We start from the raw sequence: 25,554 nt of genomic DNA, 5'->3' as shown, positions 1-25,554 counted from the left end.
CATAAATTTTTGAAGACAAAATGAAAAAGAGTTAGCTTACTGTAACAGCCCTGTATAAACTCACCTGTAAACCTGGATATAATAAACCACTAAGAGCAGGGTGTTGGACTTGCTTAACAACTTCTGAACCAGCTTTTTTACAGTCATGCTAAAAAAAGATACATTTATACACATACATTTGATATCTTAAAGAAGAAAGTAAAAAAATACGATTTAAAACATTCTTTAAAGCAGTGCCTACCTCAGTGACCACAGTGGACAATTTGAAAACATCTAAAGTATATTCCCTGAAAGTAAATAAGCAATTTAAGGCAAAGGCATAAGTTGGAGATAGTGTGACAGAGAAAATATAAGCAAGTGTACTGTCAAAAAAATAAGAAAACTTGTTAGCAGATAAAGTATTAATTATGCTATAAAAGCCATTTCTTAAATCATAAAAGACGTACTTAGTTAGTTGATAGTCAGAACCTCTGACAAACTTTAACTTATCCAGTGGTACATCTATAGATTGCAGCATAGCCTAAAACATAAAGAACAACATTACCTTTTCTAATTTCATATACATCATAGCAAAATGAAAAACTATTCTTGTTCTGTTTAAGTCCTGCAACACTAAAAATCAAATTTCACAGTTCATTTTGAACAAATATTGAATGGCAATTTTGCATTATAATTACAAAAAAAGGACAATATACCTTAATCACTGCTTGATAATATTTTGTTCTGTATTCTAATAACTGCCATGGTGCCTTCAAATTATCGAGGTAAGCATGCAAATCAGCAAATAGAATCGTAACCTGCCAAGACAATAAAAAGTTTTAGTTATACCATGAAGATTTGCTTTTTTCCCTATCCCTGATAGACAAAAATTATCTTTTTTAAAATTTACGATAGAACATGGAATATAGAATACATCTTTTTCCAATTATTTTGTAACTGAAAAAAGTGTAAAATCTTACTTTATGTCATTCATAACAGTTCAATTACGTTCATTCCCTTCTCACTTATAGCAGTTCAGTTATGTTCATTCTCTCCTTCTTCATGTTATATTCATTCCCTTCTCACTTGGGCATTTTTTTTGCTTTTTATTACTTACTTTTAGTTACTTTTTAAGTGACATCAATTTTTTTTTACTTATACAGGTGTACAACATGTTGGCCCTCATAAGTACTGGTTTGCAAACTACCAAAGCACCCACATCCCTATTAGACTAAAAAACCATATTAAATCAGGGTTAATAAGAGCTCTTAAGCTTGGTTCTCACTACAGGCTAACGTTGAGCTAACCATAATGCGCATGATGTGTTAGTCGATTTCAATTTTTTGAGCTACAGGTACCTGATATATATTTATTTCACTTTCACACAACAGCGCATCGTTAGCTCTTTTGTAGCCGAAACTAAAGCCTGGAAAGTAGAGCATTAACAAGATTATAAAACAGGAAAAGATTTTTGGTCAGAGAAATCTTTCTTAGAAGAAAAGAGCTTGGAGAATACCATAGTTATTTCAAGAACTTAAAGTTTCCGACAGAGAGCGCATTTCTTTAGGTAAAATTTTGTCAGCCATTTTAGTTTTGAAATGACCTTTTACAACGAAGCATATTTGTAAAAAAATAAATCGCTTTAAGCATGATTTATGTCGGACTCCTTTTAAAGTTGCTGAAAGCAAACTTATCTCACTGTTAGCTGGAAGGAAAATATCAAAAAATTTTGATTTCAAAAAATCAGCTAACGATGAGCTAACAAAGAGTTTAGCTGTGAGCTAAGCAGGTACTTTTACGTTCACACTATGGGCTAAGGCCTTAGCGCATCATGCGCACATAAAACATAAACATAAAAATTTATATATATACATATATAAAGATGCCCCAAAAAATTAATTAAAGATCTAGAACTTTTGAAAATTGCTTGTGCTCTTAAAAGTTTGCTCTTAAATTACATATTACACTTTTAAAACGATTTAACTGCCAAAGTTACCGTGAAGAAGAAGTCTGTTAGTCACACACATTACAGCCCCCTTCCCCAGTGTCTACCATCCTGCTTCTATAGTCTAATAACTAAAAAAGCCAAACAAATTGTAACCAAAAATCATATTTTAAAATTTTTTTACCACTTTTGTCCTTTCCAGCAATACAATTCAAGTTTATTCGTTTCAAGAAATTTCAAAGATTAGTGGCCACCCTGATCCAGTTTTTTTAAATTGAGTATATAATGGTACAAGAGCTCAACAAAAATGGACTGATTACATACAAAGGGTGAAAGGGTGAAATTCTTTAATATGCATAGGATTTGTTGTAGTGAAAAATGTCATAAAAGGTTGCTACAACTGACTAAGTGGACTCATGTTTTATTTCAGGCTGCAAACTGATGATTGTGCAGTAACATAACATATGAATATTGACCAGCAGTTTATTAATAAAGTTAGTGAATTACGAGTTTACATTTTACATACCTCACATTCTGCTTTCAAAAAATCTGCAATTTTAGTCATTGGTACAAAGTACGCAATATGTGGTTTTCCAGTTGTTGCCGTTCCCCAGTATAGTTTTAGTGGTCTTTCTGATATTACAGTTTTTAGCTTTTCCATGCCAATAACTTCCTAAAAGAAGGAATATTTGTTTACAAGTCTGGCCAAAAGCAAAGTTCTATTTGTTATAAAAAGTTTATATATTTCAATCAAAAAGAAAAAGCTTTATATAGTAGTTTTATGTAATTATAAACATTAATGTTTAGCCAAATCTGTTGCACTCAGCGTTCTTGAGTGGGTTTGTTTCTTTTTACTTGAAGTAGTATAAATTTCTGCTATTTTCCGTCACTTTACAGTCCATCATTACAAAATAGTTCATTGTAATTTCTTCTTAATTTCTCCTTAATAGATACAAGGGTGGACAGACCCTGGACAAATACCAGGGTAAAATTCAAATTAAAAAGACCTCTAACCCCATAGATTTTAGTTCCAGGGGATGTCCCGGATACTTATTGCGACATAATAGTTAAATGGACTCTCCTTTCTTGGCATATTTATTTATGATAATTGAATAACCATGCCAAGCATGGTATGTGTGCATGATTTAGATGGCACATCGGAAAAGTTGGGCTCTGGACATGAAACTTTAACCACTTAGGACCTGGGACTCAGGACTCAAGTTGTAAGACAGCAATTACAGTATCTTTATCTTTCTTTACCTTGGAAGAAAGGAAGGTTCATCTGTTTAGATAGCGCTACAATAGTGAGAAAAATAGATGATGAGAAGAAAGATACATGCTAACAGAAATTGTGTTTTTAAGTGTTTTGAGTTTTAGTATATTCTTTAGTCTGCCCAAATTTGACGGGAACGAAATTTTTCAGAAACAAGAAATTGGAAGAGGATCGTTCCCTACTTTTTATCTTGTAAAACATAAAGTCCACAACAAACCTATGAAGGAGTTAAATGTAAAGGGTGTGATAAAACAAGCAAAAAGTTTGTAAAGGCAGTTATAATGATGGGGCTAAAACAAAAAAATATTTAAACTTTAAAAATGATAAAATAAGAGGAAAAATTAAGAATAATTTAAGAAAATTTTAAGGCTTCAAATTCTATGAGCAAGGAACATTTGAGGGCTTTAAGTTTAGTTTTCTTATAAAGAAATGAGATATCTTTTACATGTATATTTTTTTTGTTTTTGTTTTGAAAGTGTTCCGACTTATAAACAGACTTAAACCTTTTTTATTTTTTTTATCTTTTACTTCAAGTTTTTATTTTTCACATCACATTGTGTATTATACTTTAAGCATAATTTTTACTTTCCTCCTTTGATGATTTTTTACATTTTGTTCTTTGATCTATATACTTTTTTATAACAGTGTAAATTGTTATTAGAAAAAAACATTGTTGACTTCCACTATTTTTTAGTCGTGGTTTTTGCACATTTGCAAAGATTAAGTCCTAAGTCTCGAGTCCCAAATCCTGGCTCCAGAACACTGGGTCTTGAGTACCAAGTCTCGACTAGGCGTCCTGAGTCCCAGGTCCCAAGTCCCACTTTTTTTATATGCCCATTTAGATGTTTGGGGGCAGAACATCATCATATCATCATTCTCGGCTTAAGCATGGGTTGGACGGGGTATATTAATGACCCTCTTCCAATCTGATCTAGACTGTGTTAGATCTAAACTCAACTTCCTCTCTATCAAGTCTGTCCTTATAACCTCCTGCCAAGTCTTTCTCGGTCTGCCTCTGGGCTTTGCCCCAGGAACTATCAAGTCTCTACACTTTCTTACCCAATTATCCTCCTCCATTCTTTCCAAGTGAACCAGCCAATTCAATCTTCTTATCTGGATAACATTTTTAATTCTACAGAGACTTAGCCTGCTTCTTAGCTCATCTGAACTCTTTCTGTCTCTCAGACTGGCATTACACATCCACCTAACCATTCTCATATCATTCCTTTCTAAACGGTCAAGATCTTCCTGCTTCACTGCCCATGTCTCACTACCGTACAACATAACACTTCTTACACAGGCCTCATACAACCTACCTTTTACCTCAATTGACAGGACTCTGCTAGTCAATAAAGGAAGTAACTCTCTAAACTTTTTCCAAGCAGAACCTATCCTGCAAGTAACACTTCTTCCAACACCCCCTTCACTGCCCAACATATCACCTAAGTAACAGAAGTTCTTAACTATCTCTAACGAGCCACTGTTGTACATCATTAAAGCTGGAAATACTTCATTCTCTATAATCTCACCTTTGCAACGCTTGCATACAAACTGTATGCCAGCTCTTAACCTTCCACTAATACTACTGCACTTCTTATGTACCCAATGCTTGCAAGTCTGACAAAAAATTGAGTTACTACCAACCCCTTTCCTGCAAACTCCACAAGGCCACTTTCCAACTACAGGGTCACACTTGGCTGCAATGCTACTTATCATGACTTTAGACTTTGCTGTGTTTACCTTCAGCCCTTTCTCTTCTAGTCCTTTCTTTCACTTCTCAAACTTTTCAACTAATTCTTCGATCGACTCTGCTATGAGAACCAAATCATCTGCATACAATAACTCCCATGGGCAACCTGTTCTGAACTCCATCGACAGCGCTTCTAAGACTAGAATAAACAACAAAGGACTAAGTACAGAACCCTGATGTACACCAACATTTACACTAAATTCATCACTAAGTGAATCGTTAATCCTGACACGACTTCTAGCATTGCTGTACATAGACTGAACCATCGTAACTAGCCACTCATCCACACCTAATTTTCTCATAGCCCACCAAATAACTTTACGTGGCACTCTATCAAAAGCTTTCTCTAAATCTACAAAGGCAAAATAGAGATTCTTTCTCTTTCCTAAATACTTTTCCTGAAGCTGTCTGAGTAAAAATATTGCATCTGTAGTGCCACGCCCTGGAACAAAACCAAATTGCATCTTATCTATATCAATTCTTTCTCTAAGTAACTTATCAATCACTCTTTCAATAACTTTCATTACTTGATCAACCAACTTCAAACCTCTATAGTTACCCCTTTCTAATGCATCACCCTTGCCCTTGAAACAATTCACTATTACACTCGACTGCCACTCACTCGGAATAGCACCATCCTTTATAATCTGGTTAGCAAGACTTGTAATAAGCTCAACTCCAATATATCCAGATGCTTTTACCATCTCTGCAACAATACCTGATACTCCTGCAGCCTTGCCAATCTTCATTTTCCTAATAGCCTTCACTACCCATTCTGTCTTGATCTGCATGGCTGGCCCTTCTACGACATCATCATCAGACAAATTATCCTCGTCCCAATCAAACTCAGTGTTAAGCAACCTCTGATAATGATTCTTCCAAGCTACCCTTTTCTCCTCCTCTGTGCTAGCCAAAACACCTTCATCATTACGTATACACTTCTCACCTACAATATCTTGATTAGTCTTCTTCATTTGCTTTGCTATCTTGAATACCTCATTCTTCCCTTCTTAACACATCTGCAAATCTGTTTCTCTCTGCTTCTGATTTTGCCTTATACACTGCTGTACGAGCCCGACGCTTAGCTTCTAAGTAAATATTTTTACTACCACCTGACTTCCACTCTTTACAAAGTTTCCTCTTTTCCTTTATACACTGGTCAACCTCATTATTCCACCACCAGGTCTGTCTATGTCTAGCTGGTCCTTTCGTCCACCCACAGGTATCATCAGAAGCTTCTAGAAGACAATTCTTCAAAGTAGTCCAAGTACTTTCAACATTGTCACTATCACATTGACTATTGTAGGCTAACTGCTGAACTTTTGCACTAAATTGTCTTGCTACAATCTCTTCCTTCAGCTTCCAGACTTTTCGACAGGGCCTGTACTTTCCCTTGGCTTCTCTGACACTCTTCAAGATAATATCACAAACCAGCAACCTATGCTGGGAAACACACTCTTCCCCCGATATAACTTTCACGTCCTTCACCACTTTCTTGTCTGACTTTCTAACCAAAAAGTAATCTATCTGTGTCTTACAACCACCTGACTCATATGTTATCAGCCTACTCTGTCTCTTACTGAATGATGTGTTGCAAACCACCATGTCCGTTGCCATTCCAAACTCAAGCAATCTCTCCCCTTCCTTATTTCTGCTCCCAAATCCATAGCCTCCATGCACACCTCTATAACCTTCAGATGACTTCCCGACATGACCATTAAAGTCGCCGCCCACCATGACAAGTTCAGTGTCTCCAAACTTCGATGTGACTGCTATTAACTCATCATAAAACTTATCTTTATCTTCCTCACTGAGTCCACACTGTGGAGCATAAACTGACAGAAAAGTGACAATCCTATTACCTATCAAAAACTTTATCACTATAATACGACTATTAACACGCATAACATCTATTACTTTTTCTACCCACTTCTCTGCAACGAATATGCCAACTCCTCCATATCCATCACTATTACCAATCCAAAAAAGCTTATACCTTGCCCTACTACCTTCCACAAATCTCACTGAAGCTCCTCTCCACCTAACTTCCTGAACACAACACATATCAACAGATCTACGTTCTAACATTTCAACTACTTCACCTGCTCTACCTCTCAGAGTACCAACATTTACACTAGCCATCCTCAACCTAGTGTTATCTACCTTGTGATGTGATAGCTGGGTAACGGTCTGACGATGCTCACATCTGACATCTGTCCTACCGTGCGCGACACCTTCACTCCTTAGAGTTCCAGCCCCGTTTACGCAGTTTGTCTGATTAACTATTCTTACGGCCATTAATAAAGAGTTTTGGCATTGTTTTACAGCTGGATGCATAGTGAAATAAACTTTGCCATGTTTTTTAAATGATAAGACACAAGCGTAATTAGCATTGAAGACGTTGAAATCATCTACAAATTTGAAATAACTATTAAACCTAGTTAATTTTTCATAATAAACTGTCTACACGCTAACTGTTGACAAAACATCCTTCATATTATAGAAGAAAAGTCACATTTCGTTGATTGTTGATTTGACATATACATTAAGTTTTTTAATTTTAGATTAGCTAAGATTTTTTGTTATGCCTTGCTGTTTAGCTAATTTATCAGTCCATTTCCTTTTTTTATTATTATTCTTTCCCCCTCACAAGCAAGTCTATTATTTTTCACTGCTATGAAACCTTTCAAATTATAGTAATTGAGGTTGATATGTTATATATAATGGAATTGAAATAGACTTTATCTGATGATGTTTCTACAGCGTCAGCTTTTTGAATTGTAGATGGGTTTTGTTACTTTAGAACGATCTGTTAGGGTAAAAGCACTGGAATGCCCAAGCAAAACCCGGATAGACCCCAGGGTATTAGTTCAGAATCTACCCACCCTCATTAATAGATTTGCGAATATTTTTTTTATAGCGGCAGTATAACACTTTTTTTAGCTGTATCATTTAGTGTTTATTTCTCTATACATTTTCTTTACTATATTTCTTGATAATACAGACTTTAAAAAGTATGAAAATGTCCAGTTAAAAATGTATATATATCTTATATAATAATACGAAGTGTATGTGACGGTCATAGTGGATATTATTTTCCTTTGATGTCGCCGAAATTATCTTTAAAGTGGCCGAAAAATTTATGTCTCAAATGTTAAATTTTATGACGTTACAGCGCGACGTCAATAACATTACTTTAACGTCAATACCCTATATTGAATTAATAAAGGCATCACAGTGCACTTAAAACTTTGAGACCAAATAACTTGGAAACACGGTGGTGACGTCAATGGTTTTTCACCGCGTGGGTAACTAGGGACCACCTAGGACCAATTTATGTAATTTTCCCAAACCTGGGTCTCCAAATCCGTTTGACACTGAAGCTATATTTGGCAGAATTAATTAATTATTCACAATGTTTTAGTTTAAAGAGGAATTGTAGAAGCTAAATATTTTGGTGAAACTTGTGACAAAACTGTTTTAAAGAAAACAATTTAAAACTGTGGCCTTTAATTTTTCAGTTTATAAAGTGTATAGGTGAATTAGCATTTTTAAGCAGAAAAAAACGTATTGTGCATTATGTTTTTAAGGCTGCCATCCAAAACAGATAATCAACTTTCCTGGCCCTTAACTAAATAAGGACCATATAACATTTTTAAAAGATGATTATGACCCACATTTAGGAATCCTAAATGTTTTGTAAGTTTTTGTTTATACAATTAGGAGCTGAAAATTAATTTACTTTACTGTTTTGTCCCTTACCTCGTGCTCTGCCAAACTTTAGCTACCTTCAAAATTGCTAAGACACCGTTGTCTAGCTTATTCCAACATTTTCGAAAAATCCCAGTTTCGAACTAGACTTCCGGGGTCAAGCAACCAAGTCCAAAGTAAACATCGGGTCGCCGTAATTTTGCTGGGAAAAATCATACCTACCAAAACATTAAACACCATCCCTGTGATTTGCTTAGAAGTTTAGATAATTATTTGATTAGACAGAAAAGGGATCACACTACATGAAATTGTCGTGCATCACTTTGGCAACTTTTTCTCCTCTTTTTTAGCGCCTAAAGAAGACTTTAACTTAAAATTTAAGTAGTTTACAAGACGAACGGTGCACGGCACCAGCCGATAAGAACCATGGCTCCAGCCCCCCCCCCCCATACCAATTTTCAAGTCCGTAGCTAGTAGTGCGGTGCTGGCACAAGTTTTGAAAGTGGTATACTTTCGCCAAAAATAATGTTTTTTTAGTTTTGTTCGACGAAATAACTCGAAATTTATAACACACATGTATAAAATATTTATATATTTAAAAAGGAGAAAAGTAGATTGTTTTAATACTTTTTAATTCAGTAAAATTAAATCAATACAAAAAAAGTTTCAATAACTTAAAAAATGATAAAAATACAAAATTTCAAAATAATTTGTGGAAGCCATTTTAATTTTGTCCCCAGTTTGACCGTAGCGAAACAGCCGTGCAAAACTGCCTGCACTTTTCCGAACTGGTTGAACTCGCCCGGAGCATTCCCGAAATGCAATTCCTAGTAACAAACCATGCGAACGCCAGTTAAAAGACAGTGCTTTTTGGGGGGCATTTTTTGGGTCTATGCAGGTTTTTTAAGACATATACTTGAATTTTTTCCAAATGCTGAACTTGCTCAAAACGCCTGTATTTACAGCGTGGCGTATGTGGCTTATCGGCACCCTCGTTATAACAGTTACTGTAGGGTTTTCTCTGACTCTAGATAAAGAATTGGCCCTTTTTTAATTTTAATTAAGGGATTCTTACCATCGCCTATTTACTTTTTATAAAAAAAATCCATACCTGAAGATTCTTTGTAATAAGTTTCAGTTTTGCTTCATTTTCATTTTCTGCCATTCTTCTAAAATTTCTTGCTAATGTCACTGTTCTTAAAACAACAAGTTGAGAAGTTTTCTGATAATTCAAGTAAAACCTAAACAGCATAAATAGATTTCGGTGACAAAACAACAAGAACTTGGGAAATTCGCGTGGTTACACACAGTTTCGTCAGCATTAGTACGTTGAGTATATGACCAATAAATTAGTTTAGGAATCACCTGCGTGATATTCCAGCATTGTTCCACCTAAGTCTATTTTTATTGGACATTGTTGATACTTATACCAAGTAGAATTAAAATCATACATGAAAACTACACCGGAAACTGTTTCTAACGTGTCACATAACTTATTCCGTCAGAACACCCGTTTGTGTTGTTTCTTTAATTAGGCTTTCCCTAATTAACTATGTTTAATTAGATTCTTGTTGTTCCTTTATTGGCATGACACAATCATCACGCTCGCTATAAGCGAGTAAAGGCTGAGACACACTTTCATTTTTTTAATGATTGATATAGTGATTGATATAGGTGATTTTCATTTATTTCGTCATTCCCCCACTGATCCTTAAAAATAAAAAGTTATGATTTTTTTTGTTTAAAATCAAATCTATTTTTAATGTGGCGCCAGCGGAATAATCGACTGCCAAACGTGCTGCCTAAATTTCATAAGATTTTAAAACAGCAAATTTGCTTGCAAAAATAAAAAAAACGTTAAAAACCCATAAAAATTCATTCGAATTTAGAGAAGTTGAAAAACTTTATTTTTTTTAAAGGTAAATTTGGAATAGAAAAATTGGGATTTTTAACTTATTAATCGGTAGATCAACTTGAGAAGAAAACACTAGCTTTTTTAATGTATTTGCACCAATTTTGTCATTTTCAATGTCTCTCAAAATAATCATTGAAAAATAATAGTGTATTTCAGCCTTAATTAATGGGTTATAAAACATGTAATTTCCTCCAATATGAAATACATATTGAAGTTTCTTCATCACCACGCCAAAAAAGAAACACACTTATTTTCAAAAAGCAGACAATTATTTTTTCCTGAGTTAAAATATAACATAAGGACTTACTACAATTTTTCTTCCAAAAGGGATAGCAGGTTTCAAGCATATCGCATAATGATATACAAATTAAAGTGACATTAACTTAACGTGTTTTTCTTAATATGTGTTAATAAGCCCATTCATTTCATGAATTGGTTTCCAATTGGATCTATGCAGGGAAAAAGGGTATATGAAGTAGAGGAATTGCTAATAAGCACAACTTAAAAATCGTTAATCACTGTGGTTTCTACTACAGCCGCTTTTACTTATATGCTTTTAAGAACACTAGATTTCAGGCTTTGTAACAATCCAATTTTTGCATTTTAAAGTCCTAATATGTAGTGAAAACATTGAATTAAGGAATTTTAAAAACAATTTTTTGATTTTCGTGATTTTTTTTAAAAAAATATTTTTTTGATATAGATAAAAAAAGAGCTGTGCAACGCTTAGGATGTTTATAATCTTATAAAAATTTTTAGCCAAGGTGAGTGTTTCATTTAAAATAATCAGAAATACTGATCACACAGGATAGGTACACACTACACGCGGTTCATTCACTATAAACATAACAACACATGGTAAACCACATGAACGCATGGTATGAGTTAATATAATGACTGTTCCATCGGCTTCCCACTCACGCTTAAGTATATTAATTTTAGTTTAATGAGCACGAGTGTTTTGCTACTACCATTCACGTGTAACGCAATGTAAAATTTTAATTTATTATGTAAAACGGATTCTTGCTAGGATTCTATGCATACAATCTTGTCCTGAGGGATTTTTGTCTACCAACAGCGCTGCGTTTTCCGATATACAAGAAATAACAGGTTCTTGGAATCATTGTTGATATATACACCAACACACAACCTCGCCTCCAGCGCATTTTGCCTCTTTTTTTATGAGGGGACGGCGAGGCCGTTCTGATGTCGGAAAAAATAAAAGATGCGCTGGGAACAAGGTTGATCAGTACAATAAATTTATGTGTAATTGTGTAAAAAAAATCTAAACAAGGAAACTGATTCTTTTCAATTGTGTTTTAACACAATTCCAATGTGAGACATTGGGTTCTTATTTAAGACTTTCTTTAAACAAGACTACCAGCGAGAAGTCTCTGAAGATTCGGCATTTTCTTAACAGATCCCATAAATGTAGTTTGTAAACAATAGCTTTTCCAGTTTCTCAGCTTGAATGCAAGTAAATATCTGTGCGTTTTTTCTACAAGTAGATGTTTTTTAGTTTGTTTCGATAGTGGTGTACTAACCACGTTTCAAGGCTCTTCTATGTGACCAATTATAATTTGAAATAAAATTCGCAACAATAGTCCCGGTTGGGTAAAGATGTTTTAGCCAAAGTGTGTTACCTTGCCGTTGAAACTTCACCAAATTTAACTTCAAACACGAGAAAAATACTTTAATGCGAGTTTCATCACCGTAGATTCTTATAGTCCTACGACAAGAAAATTTCAAAACTTTGGATGATTTAACTTGATTTACCAGCCTTGCACTTGCAGAGGTTTAGGGCAAAAACAAGAATATTTATAGAAATCTATCTTTCAACTATTTATTTTTCACTTTTATCTAAAAAACAAAACACGTGTATAAAGCATTTTATATAAAAATTTCACAAGCATCTATTCTATTATATCTTTTTTTAAATAAGTTTCAAGAATTCATGTTGAATACAAAAAATATTTTAAGGGAATGTAGGATCGTGAGGATTTTTAGCAAATATTTGCTACATTTTAGTGCATCTCATTGGGTTGATCAAAACTTAGGCTTTTAAGGTTCTTTTGGACCCGCGGCAACTCTGTGTAATGCCACAACCCTGTACAGACGATTAGAAATAAAGCCATAACGTACGCCTTCTCTTAAACGCATGTGATGCTCACCAAGTCTAGTCTGATTTGCAATGGATTTTTACCAGGCATTTGAAATATAATAAGGTAGAAAAACTATACTAAGTGTGGCATTAAACCCAACTCATTTATTCAAGTCCTTGCAGCAACTCTGAGTGTAATTTTTAAACCGTAACCATAATTTCGTTTAACTTCTTCCGATGAATGTGCGGCACTCGACAATCATCTGACGGATAACCAACAGGAAGCAGCAAAAGTACTTTCTCGTTTTTACCGCGATTCAGCAAATCACGCAGGGCTGGACCAGCATTAAGGGGCGTCGACGTCAAGGTAACAAGGCCGGCATGTTGGATGGCCGCGAGAAGCAAACCGCATGATATAGAAGCGCTGACTTCATGATAATAATTCGTTTTCCTTCCACCGTCTAATGTTATTCCGTATGTTTGCTTGAAGACCACGATGATATACGGCGCCGTGGTCATGTAAGGTTTTAACCAGTTTGTTTTCAAAAACTCGAGGTCTTTAACCCACTGTTTACCCATGCGCTTCTTATAGTTGATTTCTTCCTCTCGTTCGACGATCTCTTTTATCTTTTCTGTTTAAGAAAATTAAATGTAAAAGTGCAATGTTTACACGTAAAAATATTCTTTAAAAGAAATTAAGAAAAAATATATTAGAAAATCTTACGTTTTATATCGAAACTTTTTACTACGACGTATGTCCATGGTTCAGTATGTGCACCACTTGGGGCAGTACCTAGAGTGAAATACGAAAAAATGGTTAGTAACAAACGACAAATAAACTGCCAAAGAATTTTGTAACTTGTGAAAGACACAATGTAAATGTAGCAGGGCGCAAAGGGGCGTACAGTTTTTCCCTTAAAACTCCCTAATTTTTTGCTGACTGTTTTCTAAATAGCTATATATATTAGTCTATTTCCTGTATTCAATAAAAGAACTATTTGTGATAACAAAATGCAAGCCTAGGAGCCGACGATTTCTTCCCTGCCTCTAGTGTCAGTCTTCGCAGCGTTTACAAGTTCCCGGAAGAAATCCCGTTCTGAAATGATTTCATCCTTGTCTTAGATTTACACGCAGGCAGTGAAACTTCATCCACGGATGAAACTCATGGTTCGGAAAAATGTTTACACGTGATCTCATCCCGGGATGAAACATTTTTCTTCCTTTGTAGACCACGTTTACATGAAGACGATTTTTCATTCCTGATAGGAAAACGATAATATATTTGTAACGTTCACATCGTGTTATCATACGCCAGCAATATAAAAGTTTCATCCAAAAATGAAAATATGCTGATTTTATGCCCGCGAGAGGCTTGTGTACACACTTTTGATTTCATCCCGATATGAGATTTCATCCGCCTGTGTATGAACAAGGCCATAGTCTGGCTACTTCAAAATTTTCCTAATTTTTCCTAACACTAAAAATCGTTAAATATATTTGAATTTTTTTTAAAAAAAATCCACACTTTAGATTTATAACAATATAAAATCAATTTTTAGTTTCTCATGCTCTGTCATTAATACTCGATCAATCGTCTTTTAATAACCCTTTTCTGAGTAAGCCCTAAACAAAAACCTTTTTTTTTTTACAAAAAAACAACAAGATCTACCGAATAATCTCCTAATGGAGGTTGATGTGGGGAAACACTTTCTTCTTCTAATATGTTAAATAATTTAACGCTACTTCTCTAAAGCCCTGCTTTATAATAAACCCTTATCCTCAAAACCAGTTTTAACAAATAAGAATCCCAGGGCTTAATAAAGTACTCCTTACTGCTCAGAGTTAAAAAAGCGATATTTCACATACCAGCAGTCCGAATAATATTTTCAATCACTTCCAACGGCACGTCTTTATCACTAAAAAATCTAACACTTCTTCGCTCATTCATTTCTTTGTAAAATTCTTTGCTTCTCTTAATCATTTCACTTTCTGAGAATCGCGGAGGAGTGTAAGGGATGAATTCTTGTTTTTCATCCAGACCGTCTGGATGTATGTTGTCATCTTCATCATTATCTGGAAAAAAAAACTGTTATGACTACTTCATTATATTTCATTCTGCTGATAAACTACATCCTTACATGGAATCACACAGCCTGTGAAAAGTATTTTAGCATTTTATTTACAATGAGCACTTCGACAACTTCAATGAAGTTTTTCTTCTTCTTTTTGCATTCTTTACAATCCCCAGATTTAGTACCATAAAATCTGACTATAGAATTAACAAACCAAATTCCAGTACTACTACTTCTCATACATTTTAGTTTTGTGCACATACCTAAATTTTGTGAGTTCAATAAGTTCTCTGCAGAACAACCTTTGCAAAAAAGGTCTAAGTAAAATATCATTTTAAGTATTTGTCTGACTAAACCACTGACATGGCATGGATCGGTTATTCAAAATAGAGGGTCACAACATTCCAATTTGAAAATCTGGAATTATCACCCACATGATAACATCCTATCGAAATAAGTGATAAAACAGCTATCACATTGAGCTTTGGGTAAAATGGGGCAATGTATTTTGCAAGGCTCGTGTGATAACAACATTTAATCAAGCATTTTCAAAAGTCGTTAAACAGCTATATCCCAATTGTGACTTCTTACAAACTGAAATCCATAAACAAAGGGTATGACTACATTACAAATAAAACATAACGGTTAACTGTCATAGCATTCTCATGTTGGGTCACAGCTCTACAGTGTTGGATGATATTACTATAGTATTGTGTCACAATGTAGGGTCATATTACTACAATGTTGGGTAACAATACACTCTCCGTATTTACCACGTTCTTTTTCGGTGTTTTATTTTGGACAATTTTAAGATAACTTCTTTGACTACCTTTTTTTTAAAAATTGTAAACAATTGCTAAACAATTTGTTGGAAGTGAATGAGTGATAATTTATAAAATGAAATAAATGCTTTAAAAACTACAATTTTTTGGGTGTTTTTTCCTATAGCTAAACAATGTTTGAAGCAAAGTGCAAAAAATTAATTGTTTAATCATTTACAGCACTTTCAAGTGGAAATATTTGCTTAATAAAACTGAAGTAACAATCGCAGCAATTTCAACATTTTCTAATTTTTTTTGCCTTTTTTGTGACTGAGTGGCATATCCAGCAGGTTTTAGACACCGGTATACTGGTTTGGGCGCCCAAACTATAAGTGCCAAATTAGTGAAAAAAGGTTGAAAAAAGTTTTTCTTATTTAATCCATAAAAGAAAAACCTTTACTGTAATCACTTAACGACGTATAAGAAATCACATTATAAGTCTGAATAAACTCTTTTTGTCATGCTAATGTTAACTTCTCTGGCCTCGTGATATGTATTTTGCTTTTGTTTTACCTTGTTCAATCCATTTCTATTTATATATATGTTATTTGTGTTAAAGAAAACCCTCCATAGATTAAAAATAACTCCCTGCTCTAAAAACATAAATAAACTGAAACTCAAAATTATTGCAATTTATTTTATATATTAGAGACAAAGGAATACTGTAGTTCATCTGTAATGAGGAATTATTTTTCTCGGTGGCTGAAGCTCTCTCGTGTTCTGGAAAATTTATTAGCTTGCATGGGTGCGCCCTCCATTATAGTTGAGTTGGATTACGCGGACCGGTGTCAGGCTCCCTGTGGCAAAGTACCAAATGGGGCCGCCAGTTCGATCGCAATCCAACAAAATACGGCAGAGCTTGGAGTGTTAGCATGTAGCATCAATACCGACTCTAACTACGTGTCTCAGTCAAATAAACCTTGTAGTTTTCTTCCGATGTTACACATGTTAAAGTGACATTGTTTAGTATCTTAAAGTCAGTAATACTCGTTTTAATTCGCTCACAAGAATGTGATTTTAGCCAAAATTTGTCAGATATTCCGAGGGCTTTGCCCCCTGTTCCCCAATAAGGCTCTGCCCTGTACCCACTGGGGGGCTTACAACGCACACCAGAACCCCAGCTGATTTTTAAACTCTTCCGCTTCCAGCTCGTGGTGTGCCCAAACTAACATCTGGATACGCCACTGTACCTACAATTTTATTTCAGCCTTTCTTGTAAAGAGCAATTTTTACAAGATTTTAGCTTTACAGTTGATATTATGTGTTGGTGTTATTATTTGTCTGTTGATGTCAGTATATGCGACTATTGAACTATGTATACTTCTTACAATACTGCTCTTTGTGACCTACTGATACAAGATCGAATTTTAAGGAATTGAGGTGACAAGGTCAAATGTGACTTACAGTTTTTCATTGCCGATACTAGAATGTAAAAAAATCAAATCATAAAATTTTTAACAGCCAACTGCCTGCATAATTAATCAAAGCTTAGATTCATACAATACCTTAGCATATTAAAATAATGTAAGACAAAATGTGCCACGATCAATGCCAAAGGATACAGATAAGATACAAGTTAAATCTTACCTTTTTCAGGATTGGTCCAAGTAAGCAACTTTTTTGTAAGTCCATGAACAATGACAACAAATATAGCAATAACAATAATGCTATTATTTTTTACAAATTTCTGCAGAATTTCAAGAATATCTTCCATGCTAGGTTTTCATCTGTAAAAACAATATAAACAGTGTATTTCAATTAGCTAATCGCTGGGATATGACGATATACCGGTACAATTTTTCAAAGATGGCACCGAAGAAATAGCACCAACCATTGCTCCTCTAATAAACAACTGTTTAGCGTCATCTGTATTTCCAACAGCTGAAAAAATTGCAAAAATTACACTTATACATAAAGGTGAATCAAAAGAGAAAATAGGCAACTATTGACCTATATCCGTTTTCACATGTTTTTCGAAGATATTCGAACTTATAGTCCATGAACAAGTTTATTCTTATCTAGAGGCGAATCAATTTGTCAATTCAACATGCAGTGACCATACTTACTGACCATATTAGGCGTGGTACTGATAATAGTATTCTGACAGGCGCTGCTTATATAGATCTGAGCAAAGCTTTTGACACCGTAGACCATGATGGCATCATATCAAAATTAAAATGCAATTAGCTGGCGCCGTAGATTAGTGGTTATAGCTCTCGTACTCTGTGCGGGAGACTGGGGTTCGATTCCTCTTGACGGCGATTCAACATGGGCGAGTGAATGTTACCATAGCCCCGGGTTAACCCAAGCCATGTGAGGGAAATTGGGAAGATGGCACACTGTGTGGGCCGTTGGATGTTGCCGGGAGTTGTCTAGTAGAGCGCGGGCTCTAATTGGGTCTGCGTAGCTTAAAATGAGCATTAAATACTCTAGGACTCTCCATCTACGCCATGGCCCCTCCTGGAAATAATAGACAGGGTATATCCCTCGATATTTGTGAGGCTAGCCATGTAAAATATGCACATCTATCTATCTATCTATCTGGTCGAGAGCTGTCGTGGTTCGAAAGCTACCTCTTCAATAGAAAACAATTTGTTGTATTGGACAACACTAAATCGACAATGGAATCAGTTTTGTGTGGTGTTCCCCAAGGTTCCGTCCTGGGGCCACTACTATTTGTAATATTGATGAATGATATTAGTTCTGCTTTGACTGACTGTAAAATATTAATGTATGCTGACGATACAGTGATATACACATTGCACATAAACCTCGATAGTCTTGTTGCTGAGCTCAATAAATATCTTGATAACTTATTAAAATGGTTTTACATGAACAATCTTATCGTCAATTTTAAAAAAAGGGAAAACTGAGTACATGATCTTTGGTACAGAATGGAAACTAAAGAACTTACATCCGGTGAAGGTTGAAACAAAGGAAATCACTCTCAACTGCACAACCATATGCAAATACCTTGGAATAACCCTGGACCAATCACTCATTTATACCGATTTGCTAGATTAAGCCTTCTGACAAAAGTACGCCAATACATGAGTCCATTCGTTGCTGAATCTGTTTTTAAAGCTATACTGCTTCTCCAATTATGTTTTATTGCTCCAACTTGTTTGTCTACAAAGACAACCAAAGACTACAACATCTTCAGGATCAAGCAAATTATATTGTCTATGGGCGTAAATCCTACCCCTGGAGATACGTTAAAAACGAAATGAAATTATGTCGTGTAGTAGACCTCTTTAAATGTTTGGATTGGCTTAATCCTGAAATTTTTTGAGAATATTTTACACGATCACATCATTATAAAAAAACTAAATGAAATAATTCTTTCATTATATTGCCTAAGGTCCGCACCAAATCTGGCAGGAGGTAATATCCAGGGGCATATATTTATAATAACCTAAGCAAGAGTGTTAGTTCGTGACAAACACTGCTGCAAAGACATGTTTTAGTTTCTATGTACCCTAGTCTTGAACCTTAACTTCTCTTCCCGCCCCAGCTTTGCACGTGTCTAACCATTATTCATTTTCTCGACCTTCAGTTTAAATGTTTTTAGTTTTACCCACTGTCTTATTTATTTTTTTGTTTTGTTTTTCAGAGTGCCCCAGCTTCGACAGTCCTTCGCACTTAATACTCTCCCTGACTGTGTGTCCTCCCTACACAGCAAACATACTTATATTATATACATATAGGGCGCCTATATTGATAGCAATGTATATATACGTTGAAACGTTTTTACCCTGTATAAATATGTTTTAATAATAAAATAATAATAATAATAATAAATATATATAATAAATATAAAATATATAATAAACACATTCTGCGTGCATTCCACTTTTTAATAATAATTTGGAAAAGGAGTAGAAATGCAGAAGCCTCCTTCAGAAAGCTCTTCACATGCACAAGTATACCTTATGCCCTGCGTGTCAGACACATAAGTACGCTTTCATGTCCTGAGCATCTGGCACATGCTAATTAGTAGTGGTCTCTCTATATCTTATACTATGCTCTTTCCTCCAAAATATGCTCTTTCCTCCAAAATAAAGGAATTATGCTCCACTCTTTTCCTAAAACAACATATTACGGAGCCAACTCGTGTTACTGAAAATAGTAGCACTCTTATAGACTTGATACTTTCTAACAGTTCTTGTATTTCTAAAACTGGTGTCATGGATTTAGGCATCAGTGATCACAATTTAGTTTATGTGATCAGAAAATTCAAAAGGCCAAAATTTGAACCTAAAACATGCAAGGTTCGTAGCTACAAGAACTTCAGTAAAGAGGCTTTTCTGAAGGACCTCAGGAATTTAGACTGGTCGTATTTTAATAATTATGATGACCTTGATGAAGCATGTGAGAAACTGAATAACAAAGTTTAAAACAGTGGCTGACAAACATGCCCCTTTCAAAACACATAGATTTTCTGGCCGTGTTGAGGCATGGGTCACTGATGAATTAATAATAGCCATCAAAGAAAGAGACTTCCTGAAACGAAAAGCATCAAAAACAAAATCCATCATAGACTGGGAAGCTTTCAAACAAAAAAGGAACCAGGTAATAGGTCTCAAAAATCGACTCAAAAACGAGTACTATAATGACGTTTTGCAGGACTTTCAAAAACGGCCAAAACAACTTTGGAAAACCCTAAAAAAACTGGTTCCTGATAAGTCAGGCAATACTACCTCGATAAAACGAGTAGTCCAAAACGATGGTACAGAAACTTCTCACCCAAAAGAAATTTCCAACACATTCAATTCATTTTTTGTCAGTGTTGGTGCCAAACTAGCCTCTAAATTTTCTTCTGACACTACTAATGTTAATCCACCTGTTAGCGGACACGATTTTCGATGGGCTCGTATTGAGACCAAAAGTGTCGAAAAAATAATTAGTTCACTAAAACTTAATAAAGCTACAGGCTTGGACGGAATTGGTTCACGACTGCTAAAAGCAGGTTCGTCAGTTTTAAGTATTTATTTATCAAGTCTTTTCAACAAATCTTTATTTACTGGTTATGTACCTAAATGTTGGAAGACTAAAAGGGTCTCGCCTATTTTTAAAAGTGGCAATAAAACAGATCCTACTAATTATCGGCCTATCTCCATTTTGCCAATTCCTATGAAAATTTTTGAAAAGTTAGTGCATGAGCAAATGTCTCATTTTATTTCTGAGCACAACTTCCTGAATGACAGACAGTCCGGATTTCGAAAACTCTTTTCCACAGAAACTGCAGTAGTCGATGTCTCTGATTTTATTCTTACTGAGCTCGACCAACATAACTTTGTTTGTGCTGTGCTCATTGACCTTAAAAAAGCTTTTGACACTGTTGATCATAAAATTTTGTTAAAAAAACTATGGTGTTTTGGCATCAGAGATGCTGCCTTTGACTGGTTCGAGTCCTACTTAACGGGCCGAATGCAGCTGACTCTTGTAAACGACACAGGATCAGATCTGCTTCATGAAGACGCTTTTGGGGTGCCGCAGGGATCTGTGTTGGGGCCCCTGCTCTTTCTTTTGTATATTGATGACTTAAAATCTGTCATCAATTCAAACTACCACCATCTATATGCAGATGATACAATAATTATTTCGTCTCATAAAAACTTGGATACCCTTGTCTCCCAGGTCGAGTTAGAACTTTCGCAAGTCGACCTCTGGCTGAATAATAACAAAATGACTATTAATACGGACAAAACTGAAACAATCTTTTTCGGCAACCACAGCCAGTTAAAAAAAGTTGAGAACAAAACTATCAACTATATGGGTATTCCTTTGAAGAGGAGCGAAAAAGTTAAATATCTTGGGGTAACATTTGATCAAAAAATGCAATGGGAAAAGCACATTAATGACATAAATAGAAAAATACTAATTAAATATTCTAAAATTAGAACCATTGCATCCTGTTTAACACCTCACACAAAAAACCTTTTAATTAATGCACTTGTCATGCCATATTTCCACTACTGCTCCTCGGCATGGGCTTGTGCCACCCAAGGTAGATTGGGAAAACTAGAAAAACGATTAAAATGTGTCCGTACCTTTCTTGGGAAAGAGAGGGAATATTCAATGAATAATTTACTCATCAAAAACGATGCCATATTAGTTTTCAAAGCCATGAATCACATTGCTCCTGATTACATGCGCTCAAAATTCCTTTTGACAAAAAACTGTCATAATCATCAAACAAGAGGAGCTTCAAAAAACAGGTTCACACTTCCCTTGGTCAACACGGAATTTGGCAAAAAAGCCTTCCCATTTGGAGCTGCAAAAGTGTGGAATAATCTTCCAGACCAAGTGACCTGTGATGGAAGTCTGCTTTCGTTTAAGACTTCCATCTCGAATGTATTTGGCAAATTCTAATGGAGATCACTTTTTAACTTTTTAATTTTTGTTTTTTATTCTTTTTCTTTTCAATTTTCACAGATTATAAATGTTACTATGTTTGATTGAGCTGAGGCAGTCTAAGGTTTATCATTTTTTGTTTCTTTTTTGTTCTAGTGGCCCCCAGTGGAAACAATCCACTAACTATAGGTTTTTGTGATTTTCTGGGCTAGCCACTTTAAATATTTATTATTATTATTATTATTATTATTATTATTATTATTACTAAGCATCCAGGCACACAATAAAGTTAAGATGCCCTGAGTGTGAGTGCAGCAGACCCATTAATAGGAAAAGTAATTTTGCTCAAATTTTATAAATACAAAATTTTTCAAAATTTTTGTGTGAACTAATTTTCGGGAAATTGATAAAAACTCACGTACTCAAGTTGTCCTTTTCAGGAAAGTAAGCCTAATCTCCTTTGCAGCCTAGCTTAAGCTGGAAAAGACCTCTACACACTGAACATGTATAATGTTACACCACATGTAATAACCATAGCTACAATCCTACACAAGCAGTAGGACTGTTCTGCCCAATCTTAGGATGCTGCCCAATCTTTGGACATAAAATTGGCCAGTCTTTAGACTGGGCAGGGTGTCACAAGATTGGGCAAAAGACCATGTTAGGCCCATCTTTGGCGCCTTTTAGATTTTAAAGAAGGGATGTACCACATAAGCTCTGTTTTTTGCAAGACCCAACAAACATTCTCAGGCACATTAAAACATCGTATTTTTGGGTACTGTTGAATTGACCTGACCAGTTTTTGGACACAGTAGAGTAAAAATCGTAGCTAGCTAGTTAGCTGGTAGAGCACGTTATACATTAGCATTTATATACAGCTTGTAGTAGTGACTAAATTTTAAAAATAAAATGTTTATGTTTATGAAGAATCAGAAAAATCGTATTCAACCATATTATTAGTTGCTAGCTGTTAATTTCATTGGATGAGATGTTTAGCCAGCTGCTAATATGGTTGAGTAGATTTAATTTTTTTAAGCATATTAGTACATGGTATATATAAATTTTTGGCCTTTTGATTTTCCAACAAAAGTTTTAATTTAAAGTTCCTATTAAGAGGTAAAATTCTAAAAATTCTTATTCTTCTGTTTGTCTTCCACAATTGCTCTAAGATTGGGCATGTACGTCCATAGATTGGGCAGATTGTCACTGTCGAAAGATTGCCCTGGCCAGTCTTAAGACAGGGCGCGTTCCAAGATTGGGCAGAACAGGACTAGCCAGCTAGCTAAAACGTTTTTTCAAAAGCACTACCCTTCTCTTTCCTCACATATCAGGCTTGCCTAAAGAATAGTATTAAGCTTGCTAGTTAGCTAACACCATGATTTTCCGAAACATACAAAAAGTCCGTCAAAAAACATGCAAAAAATACCAAAGATTTACAAGATTTCTGCTTTACAAGATTTCTTAAAAAATAAAGTCGGAAGAATTCCACTAGTCCCTCACGTATACATAAAGGAAACGGCAGGCATACTGGAAAAGAGGGACCCAGGTACCCTACTTGTTGGGACCTGGAACCCGGGGGACGCGTTGAGAAAACAATAATCAGTATCTCTACGGTTTGAGTAGTTCGCCCTTTTTCTGCTTTAAAAAAGGGAAATAAACTAATTGAATTTAATAAAGCTTTAACGAATGGTGGCATTATGAATATTTCCCTATCTTCTAAAAAATAATTAGTTTCTCTCAAGTGATAAAAATTTAGTAGTTATTGGCAGTTGTAACCATCCTCACTGGGTCCTTTTGGCTTAGGGGGTATAAAGTGCTCGCTGGCCATAATCCGGAGCTACTTATGCAAAATTCTTAATACAAAAAGATTCCAGTTTATCATGGGAATCCGAAATAACGCGATCCTTTACACACACGCGTTGATCGTTTTGATGGACACAACCTCGATCCCAGGGCCTGTAGCGTTTTTTGATAAGAAGAGGATGAAACGCACGAGGCCCTGGTACAGCAGACTTACTCAACCAATGAGATTTCGTGTACGCCTTTTTTAAATTATGTTAAAAATATAATTAATGCAGAAGTTTTTTTGCAAGCACTGCATTTTTTTATCAACAACAAATATTACAAAAGCATTACGAAGATTTTGGTTACTTGTTTATGAAGAAAATATTTATATTCACGTTATTTTTGACTTCCTTGCATTGTTTACAAATTTATCAAATCTGTTCAATCAAAATTTTTAAACATTACTTTTGTTTTATTATGGTGAAAAAGGCGACAACTCAAATGGAATAGTGCAACGAACATCCTGTCCTGCGACCTTTTGTTGGGACACAATACTTAATTTTAAAAAAACTGAAAATTTTATTATTGTTTTCATATGCTAAAAAGTAAAAAAAAATTGTATAGATGAAACTAGTATGGACAGTCAAAATCATTTTGTCTTTTTTTAGAGAGGGCTGAGCGTTTCAGTGGTAAAATGGCGTAATTTTATGGTTTCGACCTAATAAATTGGCTTGAATCGACGCTATTTAAATTTGTGTGTGCATTTCTGTTTTCAATAGACATTGTGCCGCTTCGGCGCACGATAGCACATCGTGCTTTGCGATCGAAGTGAATTTTTGACTTACCTCTAGTTATTTCTTACCAAGAGTATTTAATAATATGTTTCAGAAGATACAACATAAATATCCATCCAGATTTTCAATTAACAGTTTTTTTTCAACCTAGAATTAATTATACATTCACAAAGTTCCCTATAACTAGCAGAGGACCTAATTTGTGGAATACATTTCTTGATAACGACATGAAAACTATTACATCACTTAACGAATTCAAACATAAACTAAAACATAAACTATTGACTACTGACAATCTATATTTATTTTAGAACACACGACAGTTACAACGTACGACATATAACACAACTCCTCATCATCTTCAATGCTAACCTTTTTATATAGGTTGGGGGCTTGGTGATAAGGCTATTATAGCCTTCTTCTCGCTCCTGACAACCTCTTCAGCTAATATTTTCAGCATATGATGCAATCCTATCTTTAGATTATACGATATAATAGCTTAAGATTTGTATTTTATTCTTACGGAAAACTGTAAATTCTTTAACGGTAAAATAAAAAAATAAAAATAAAAAAAAAAATAATAAATAAATTTCTCGTTCTCTCCTCCCAGACTGATAAAATTTTGTTTTGTTATGTATGTTCAGACAATTCAGATTTGAATGGCGTTGATTCTCATAATTGATACAAAAATATCCATTGACTAATGGAACAAACCCCTCCTGGCCTGGGAATAACCTTCTTGACCCCCAAACGCCTTTACACAGAGAAGGGATCGCTAATAGCAAAGAGACCTGGGGATAAGGTTGCGACGGGCTCTTCCTTTGTCTCAAGAATGTATCGTGATGTTCAGAATGTATATGAGGCACTTTATGAAGTTGTGCCCCCCAAAGAGCCAATTTAATCACAATATGGCGGCGAGTCGCGTCTTTTCCTATCTGCTTGGATTTCCTTACCTATTTTTTAGTCTTTACTTGTGCAATTGTAAGCTATTTATATCATATTTATTTTTAAGCAAAAAAATAATCCATTATTTTGATTTTTGACAATAGGT

The 25,554-nt window shown here is 34.9% G+C and overlaps 2 protein-coding genes across 4 annotated transcripts in view; both read right to left on the bottom strand.

Moving 5' to 3' along the window:
- LOC130645333 (tyrosine--tRNA ligase, cytoplasmic-like) overlaps positions 1-10,007 on the bottom strand; it is a 28,380-nt gene extending 18,373 nt beyond the window's left edge. The window contains exons 1-6 of the mRNA XM_057451299.1: positions 9,770-10,007; positions 2,451-2,597; positions 696-797; positions 447-520; positions 242-287; positions 65-148 (exon numbers count right to left, since the gene is read on the bottom strand). Coding sequence (XP_057307282.1) covers positions 65-148; positions 242-287; positions 447-520; positions 696-797; positions 2,451-2,597; positions 9,770-9,910 — 594 coding nt within the window. The 5' untranslated portion in view covers positions 9,911-10,007. The remainder of the gene's footprint in view (positions 1-64; positions 149-241; positions 288-446; positions 521-695; positions 798-2,450; positions 2,598-9,769) is intronic.
- Positions 10,008-12,402: 2,395 nt separating this feature from the next.
- Positions 12,403-19,954, bottom strand: LOC130645328 (iodotyrosine deiodinase-like). Of its 3 annotated transcripts, XM_057451293.1 has the most exons (6): positions 18,482-19,954; positions 17,399-17,448; positions 17,155-17,294; positions 14,541-14,747; positions 13,399-13,467; positions 12,403-13,306 (listed from the first exon to the last, which is right to left on the bottom strand). In XM_057451293.1, exons 3-6 carry the CDS (start codon positions 17,279-17,281, stop codon positions 12,876-12,878), a joined length of 834 nt encoding a protein of 277 aa, XP_057307276.1. In that variant the 5' UTR covers positions 17,282-17,294; positions 17,399-17,448; positions 18,482-19,954; the 3' UTR covers positions 12,403-12,875. The 3 variants fall into 3 exon arrangements, with proteins under 3 accessions (XP_057307276.1, XP_057307275.1, XP_057307277.1); XM_057451292.1 differs by having other exon boundaries at positions 17,155-17,448; XM_057451294.1 differs by lacking the exon at positions 17,399-17,448.
- Between the last annotated feature and the right edge of the window lie 5,600 nt (positions 19,955-25,554).

Source organism: Hydractinia symbiolongicarpus, chromosome 5 (assembly GCF_029227915.1).
Source record: "Hydractinia symbiolongicarpus strain clone_291-10 chromosome 5, HSymV2.1, whole genome shotgun sequence".
Taxonomy (NCBI): Eukaryota; Metazoa; Cnidaria; class Hydrozoa; order Anthoathecata; family Hydractiniidae; genus Hydractinia; species Hydractinia symbiolongicarpus.
Note: the sequence above shows the minus strand (reverse complement) of the source record. Positions and strands in the feature narration are given on the sequence as shown.